This window comes from Mesoplodon bidens, assembly GCF_964165515.1.
Source record: "Mesoplodon bidens genome assembly, chromosome: 3".
Classification (NCBI taxonomy): domain Eukaryota; kingdom Metazoa; phylum Chordata; class Mammalia; order Artiodactyla; family Ziphiidae; genus Mesoplodon; species Mesoplodon bidens.
Genome location: NC_138178.1, coordinates 55221895 through 55229671, shown reverse-complemented (window position 1 = coordinate 55229671; position 7777 = coordinate 55221895). Strand labels below are relative to the sequence as shown.

At 39.1% G+C, this 7777-nt stretch overlaps 1 protein-coding gene across 5 annotated transcripts in view; it reads left to right on the top strand.

Annotated features, from left to right (window-relative positions):
- DPP8 (dipeptidyl peptidase 8) overlaps positions 1–7777 on the top strand; it is a 61277-nt gene continuing 53500 nt past the window's right edge. For 2 of the 5 annotated variants that reach the window (XM_081228055.1, XM_081228059.1), the window contains exons 1-2: positions 1–2027; positions 4284–4553. In XM_081228055.1, coding sequence (XP_081084181.1) covers positions 1991–2027; positions 4284–4553 — 307 coding nt within the window. In that variant the 5' untranslated portion in view covers positions 1–1990. The remainder of the gene's footprint in view (positions 2028–4283; positions 4554–7777) is intronic. The other 3 variants (XM_081228058.1, XM_081228057.1, XM_081228056.1) reach the window with 3 other exon arrangements.

The window sequence follows — 7777 nt, the reverse complement described above, 5'->3', positions numbered from 1 at the left end:
AAACCGGAAGTGCTGGAGCCGCCGCCGCCGCCGCCGCCGTCTTTAAGTGCCGCGTTCACCGCTTCGGTTACCGCCGGCGCCGTAGCCAAGGAGGCCGCTGCCCCCGGGTCGGGAGTGGAGGCCGCGCGGCATGAAGCGGCGCAGGCCCGGTCCTTAGCGCGCGTCAGGACGGTCCGGGCGGGGCCGGGGGGGGAAGGTGCAGTATCCGCCCCCTCTACTTCCCCTTCGCCCGCGAGGCCTGCGCCCCAGCCCACTCGGGCCTCTCCGCCTCACGGAGGAACCGCCCGGCGCATTCTCCCGGTTAGCCCGCTCTGCGGTTTACCCGGCGCGCCGCCCTGCGCGGGCCACAGCCGGTGGCGGGGCCCCACTTGCCGGAAGAGGAAGCCCAGGCTCTCAGATTCCGAGTCAGCCAACGTTCACTGGGCGCCCCTTGAGCGCTGGGTGCTGGCCTCCGGACTTCCACGTCCGTTATCTTAATTGAGGCTTGCTGGGGTTGGGAGCCGGGTATTGTCCGGGCTTACAGATGAGAAACGGAAGCCCACAGAGGCGAAGGGATTTGCCTAAAGTCCGACTGTGGCAGATCGGATTCGGACTGAGATTTTCTGGTTTCCCAGCTGGTGTTCTTTCTACTTCCCCACTTTAGGTCGATTCCCTCCTTGTTTACTGGCCGCTTCTCATTCTATTTCACCTACCCGGCACAGGATAGGTGCTTTTCTTTCCTTTTTTTTTTTTTTTTTTTCCCAAACCTCTTCCCTCTCACTTTTCTTCTAAGACTTGGCATCCCCCCAGTCCCCCTTCTTAATATTCTCTGCTACACCTCTCCTCTTCTTCCGCATTCTAGCCTTCAAGATCTTTGCCCACTTTGTGATAATGAACCTCTCAACTAGCTGACGAGTGAAATAGCTAGGCTTCAACGAGGCTTGGGGTATTTAAGTGGACAGACTGGCGCCTGGATTAAAAATTAAGGAATGACATTTGAGTGGGTCCAAATTCAAGAGTCCTGAAGCTATTTTCGAACCCTACGTGCTCTTCTCTGAATGAGGGGCTTAGTGAATGGGAAGGTGTCTTGACATCGTAGTCCGTTGTTGCTGTGTTAGCACAACTTCACTTTTTTCCCTCCATTTGCCACTGAGCCACATCTCTCTCCATCACCTATCTGGGCTCCGAGAGCCCAGAATTAAAACCGATAACAAAGTGACAGGTATAATCACAGGCCCTGCTTTTCTTCTTTTACTAAGCCAGAATTTCAACAAACTTAACACTTCCGTTTCTAGAGAAGTTACCTAGTTCAGTTATTTTCAGAGTATACGTGGAAAGGAAATAAGCAAAAATGGAATGCACTGAAAATGGGTAGAACTGGAAGTTAGTTCCCTCTGCAAAAATGACTCTGTAGTTCTTAGTGGTTATTCTATTGAGTCTATTCTGTTTCCAGTCAGCTAAATATGTATTCTGTAAAATAATACAAATTGGTTATTATGTAAAAGGCAGAAGAACAGGACCAGGCACATAGAAATAAGTTTTATTATGAATCTGTCATTTTTGAAGATTTGCAGTAGCCACTGAGTAACCTCACATCTGTATGCCTTTTATACTTTTAAATGTTTTTCCATAATTTACCTTTTAATGTGTATCCGGATGTCAGGATTTACACTACCGTTTGGATATTCTTTGGAGTAAATTGGGCTATACATTTCTGAAATAAAATCAGTTTATAATTTTCATAATTAAAGTGCAGATACAAGATAATTCAGGCATTGTATATTATATCAAAAAGAATATGCATCAGTTTCAAGTACTATTTGAGACTAGGTTTAATCTTTTTGGGCACATACGATCCATTTTAATAATGATCAGCAGCTTTATATCTTATTTCATTATCCTGGTGAGCAGGATTGGATGGTGAGAAAAGGAAAGACTCCTGTGAGAAGAGAGCAGGATGAGCAGAGGGATCTATGCTTGAAGTTGAGTCACTTCAAAAAGATCTCTTTGAATGTGGAAGAGATCTGAACAGATGAAAATACAATCAGGTAGGCACCAGGGAAGGGCCTTAAGTGAAGAGGTAGGTGGGGCAGTGAAATATATGCACTGTGCTGAGAACATGTACTGACCTATTTTCTAATTTTTACAAGTAGAAAACTTGGGTCACATATTTTGAGAATGTATTTGTATGTAAGGTGTTACAGAAATCTGGAAATTAAATCAGTTAGTTACACATTTGTGTAAATTACTAAAATTATGTAATATCAGGTCTAGCCTAGGAAATGCAGGATATACATTGACCATAAAATATAGAATAGTGTCATTTGAACTGTAGTGTGTGTGTGTGTGTGTGTGTGTGTGTGTGTGTATAGAGAGAGTCAGAGAAATAGTCCAGGGACCTAGTACAATTTAGGAATACCAGATAGTTTTGCTTAAGTGCAAGGTAATGGCAACTTTTATGTAAGAGACATGTCAAAATAATGACTCAAGAAGCTGGGCAGTAAGCTTGGGAAGTCTGTCTGAGCTTCCCTGTTCCATCCCCAAGCTCTATTGTTTCAAGCAGTGGTTTGGAGATGAAGTTCCAAGTTTAACACAAGGGGAGTTGAGAAGAATGAGCCCAGTTTGTATATCTCCTTGTCTCACCTGTCCCTTACTCTGTCAGGAATCAAACTAGATCCATTGACACATTTGATAGAAAACAGACCTCCACCAGCTTTTAGATGGGCAAACAGCCACTACTGTCATGTACTGCTACTTAATATCAATATGCTGAATACCAGTTGAGCTAAATGACTTTTCCTCTGTTGAGCTGTTTAGATTTTAATCATTGGAGGTAAATGCCCAGTTGTAATAATATTACAAGTTGTTTACTATAGAACTCTCCAGTAGATTTTCTGGCTGCTCTTGCTACTGTTACATTGAAAACGGTAGTGTAGTTCACTGTAGCCTGAAAAAAGACACAATATTGTGGCCGTGGCCTCACAGTTCTGTTCCTTTTGAATGCCATACAGCACACCAGCACACCTGATGGACTAATTCACAACCCATACCTGCTAATGACTTTTTCTCTGTGGTTGGTAGTTTTTACCACGAACTCCTGTTAACCTGTGAAGTCAAGGTTTAAAAAAGACATCATGTTAAAATACAGCCATGTATTGATTTTTGTTGTAGAAGTAGTTAATAATTATGTGAATTGGTTACACAAATGCAATATAGTTTATCTCCTAAGTCCACATGTTTTGGACATTTATTAGTTCAAAAAGAGCAGGTTGCCCCAGAATTTTTGTTTATGTTGCTCCTTTTTGGTAGTGTTATGAATAATGCATGTCAGAATATCATACAGTGGCTTATAATAACACTTCTTGTTATTTTCTCTGATACTTTGCACCTGTTACATTTAAATATTGAAATAGATAAAGGAAAAAAATATCCTCTTCTGGATTTGTAAAATGAAAGATACACCATTAGTAGATGAAATCTTAATACTGTTTTGGGGTTGAAGTCGTAAATTGGGTTTGGACTTTTATCAAAATATTGATATTACAAACATTAAATGTTTTGTGCATAAACGACAACTAAAGCCACTTTTTTCTCCTCATTTAATCATAGAAGTTTTATAATCTGTAGTAATAGTCACATAAATTCCTTATAGTATAGAGTTACACAGGGGATCATCAGATAGTGATGTCTAGGCAAGAGCAAAAGACAAAGAAAAAATGTACCAGCCAGTTAGGTCTTTTGTTGTTTGGAGTCTCATTTAAAAGGAAACAGTATTTATATTATCTTGAGTAAGCTCCCTAGAAAGGTTATTAGAAGTACATTGTTTGCCACAATTTTATAACTGTTCTAATTGGTCATGATTATTTCTGTTCTCTGAAGAAGTCCACATTTATCAAATGAGTTACTTTTTTTAAGTGCAAAAACACTTAACTCCCTTGGCACATTTAGCTTCACTATTGACATGCTCTTTGAAGGAACATAGCAGCCAACTGGCATATGGCCCGTTTCCTTCCAGTGTGGGAAAGAAAAAGGAATTTTGGCAAGAGATACCTAAGGAGAGCCTTTTATAAAAGTTCCCCAAGAGATTTATAGTCAACTGTGAAATAGACATGACCTCAATTTTTTTTTAATCTCATTTTTAAAGGAAAGGGGGAGCTATTGCTTTTCTTATGAAGTTTAATTGCAACTGTACTGAAAAGCATTTTTTCCCCTTTTTTGGGGGGTTGGGGAGCCCTATCAGACTGTCATTCTGATTAATATAAGAGAAGGCAGACCTGTGAACTTCATGTGCCTTATTTTTCTAGGAAAATGCAACATGGCAGCAGCGATGGAAACAGAACAGCTTGGTGTTGAGATCTTTGAAACTGCAGAGTGTGAGGAGAATATTGAATCACAGGATCGGCCTAAATTGGAGCCGTTTTATGTTGAGCGATATTCCTGGAGTCAGCTTAGAAAGCTGCTTGCTGATACCAGAAAATACCATGGCTACATGATGGCTAAGGCACCACATGATTTTATGTTTGTGAAGAGGAATGATCCAGATGGGCCTCATTCGGACAGGATCTATTACCTTGGTGAGTATGAAGTCATAGTTTCTGAAAGGAAATGCTTTCTTAATTCAAACAGGCTGGATGCAATTGGCACTCAAATTTTGGTGAATAAATAAGTGAATGAATCAGTGATGGTTCCACCAAAGGAAAAAATAATAATTAGAAGAACTTCAGTTTTGGTGCTGTTTTCATTTTGTTTTGTCCCATTAACTTGATTTTTATTTGCACATAACAAATCATGAATTGATCTGATCTTACTTTCAAAGTAAAGATGCCAGATATTACTTCTTCCTAAAGCTAGTTCAAAGTGCCTTTCCTTAGGAATGGTCATATTAGGAACACAAATAATAAAAACAGTAGTTTGTTCCCGCTCTCAACAGCTACTGCTTTCATTTTTTTAAACCAAGGCTGGTTTTGGTCTCTTCTTCCTGAGCCCATTCACTCCAGGTTTAAGGTCTGTCTTCATTAAATGTACGATACCACTGATTGACATTTTTGTTTCTTTGTTTGTTTATGCACCTTAAATACTTACTAAGATGTTGTAAAAGGAATAGGTAGTAAATCCTGAGCAACTATCATGCTTAGGCACAGCTTAGTATTGAAAGAAATGACTAACCTAGCACATCTATAGACACAGGGCAGTGGGTAAAGAGCTAGTCTTGGAATCAGAAGCCTAGGCTCTGGTATCCTCTCTTTGCTGACTTGTTTACCCTGTGGGTCTCAATTTCCTCATCTATCAAATGAAGGTTAATGTTTATCTCATAGGATTGTCTTAAGTATTAAACATTTTACATGAAAACATTTCCAACTTAAACAAATATTAAGAAACACAATACTGTTCTTGTACAGCCAAACCAAGTTTTATTGTACTATGGCTAGTTTGAGGAAGGAAACTAAAAAGGGAAAGAAAAAAAATTTGTAGACCCCATTCCTATCCCCCAAGCAGCTGTCTTCATTACAGTATTATTTTTTAGGATTGGAAATAATAGTTGTAAATTATAGTGTGCTGCCTAGCATTCACCAACTGGTAATTATTATTTGTATTAGCTTAAGTCCCAAAGGCCTATTCATTAATTGTCGCTCATTGAGCACATTTATTGAGATGATGCTAAAATATTTAGGTAAGTCATCTGAGTAGGAAATATATATATATCTCTCTCAAGAAACTTATGCTATGGTTTTTTTCGGAGGCAGAAAGTCAGACTTTCCTCAGATTGGAGAAGCAATATAAGAAAAGCCCATCCATACTTGCTAAATCAGGCAGCTTGGTTGGAAGAGAGTTTGGGCACAATTAGGGGGGGAACCCTTATATTTAGTATAATAGTTAAAAATTATAGCCATACCATCCATAATTCTTAACTATAAACAAATGTCTCACAAAAATGTTTATGAATTAACCATTAAAACTGCTTAAAGAAAGGGATTTCACTCCCAGTACAATAGTTGAAATGGAATCACAAGCCCATAAATTTTGGAGTTTCCTTTCTGTAGTCACGCTATTTTATTTTCCTAACCCAGAGCCTGAAGGGAATGAATGGTTGTTAGAATAAGGAAGAAAGGATGTGAGAGACGGGAACACTGGAGGAACTGAGGCCTGAGTTGAGTCCCACAGCTAGGGGTTGGGTGGGAAAGGAAGGGCTGAATAGCCAGAGATGTGTTTGAGGGCCGACCGGCTAATGTGCCTTCGTTTATTAAGTTTTTAACAATAGGTTTTCTCCCCTCCTCCAAATCTGTTTGACAATTTTTTTTTAAAGAGATATTCTCTGCATGAGTCCACATTAGTAATTGTAGATTCATTTTTTTTTAAGTAACTCCAGAGTATTCCATTGTATAATTGTGCCATCTTTTACTTAACCAGGCCTCTAGTAATGGGCATTTAGGTTTTTCTGTTTTGGTATTAACAAAAAATAAGGGAGCAGATATAACTGTATTAGATCATTTTTGTACTTAATAGGACTAATTCCAAAGAGTGGAATTATTGGGACAAAAGGTGTACAGATTCTGAATTTGTATTGATATTGCCAAATTGCCCCTCCATTGAGGTTATAGAGTTTACATCCCTGCCAGCGTTGTCTCAGAGTATGTATTTCTCTACACCTGTACCAATTGTGAGTAATAAAACTTCTTTTTATCTTTCCCAGTCTGATTGGTGAACAGCAGTTCCTCACTGTAATTTTTTTTTAATTATTATTGTTTTTTTAATTAACATATAACATTATATTAGTTTCATGTGTACAACATAATGATTCGATATTTATATACATTGTGAAATGATCACTACAGTAAGTCTAGTTAACATCTGTCACCATACATATAGTTAATAAAAAATTTTCTTGTGATGAGAACATTTAAGATTTATTCTCTTAGCAACTTTCAAATATGCAATATGGTATTGCTGTACATTATATCCCCATATTTCATTGTAGTTTTAATTTTCTTATGAGTGAGGTTGAGCATCCTTTCCCATATTTACAAGGCGTTTGTATTTCTTTTTCTGTGACGGATCTGTTTGTAATCATTGTCTATTTTTTTTTTTTTTTTTTTGCTGTACGCGGGCCTCTCACTGCTGTGGCCCCTCCCGCTGCGGAGCACAGGCTCCGGACACACAGGCTCCGCGGCCACGGCTCGCGGGCCCAGCCGCTCCGCGGCACGTGGGATCCTCCGGGATCGGGGCACGAACCCGTGTCCCTTGCATCGGCAGGCGGACTCTCAACCACTGCGCCACCAGGGAAGCCCCATTGTCTATTTTTTATTGGGTTGTGGGTGCTTTTCTTATTGACATAAAGCACTTTTTTGTACAAGAAGGGAATAACCCATTGTAGTATTTTTCCCTGAGATTTAATGTCTTTTGCCTTTAGTGCCTTTTGCCCTTCTGTAGAAATCTGTGATTTTTTTTTTTTTGGTAGTTAAATTTTTACTTTTTATGTAGTTTTGCATCACATCTAGAAAGGCTTTCTCGGCTCCAAATTATATTTTTTGAAATCTTTATTTACTTTGGACTTCGTTTTGTTCCATTGATCTGTCTGTCAAATCAAGTGCCAATGTTATGCTGCTGTTACTATTATTATTTTTATCGTAACTTTAGATGTTTTACTATTTTATAGTACTAGTCACCCTTCACCACTCTTTTTCATACTTTTCTTGATTATTTTTGTTTGCTTGTTTTTCTGTGAGAACTTAAAATTAGTTTAGAGCTCCTTTCTCCCAATCCTATTTATACTGTTTTAGGATTACATTATATTCATAGA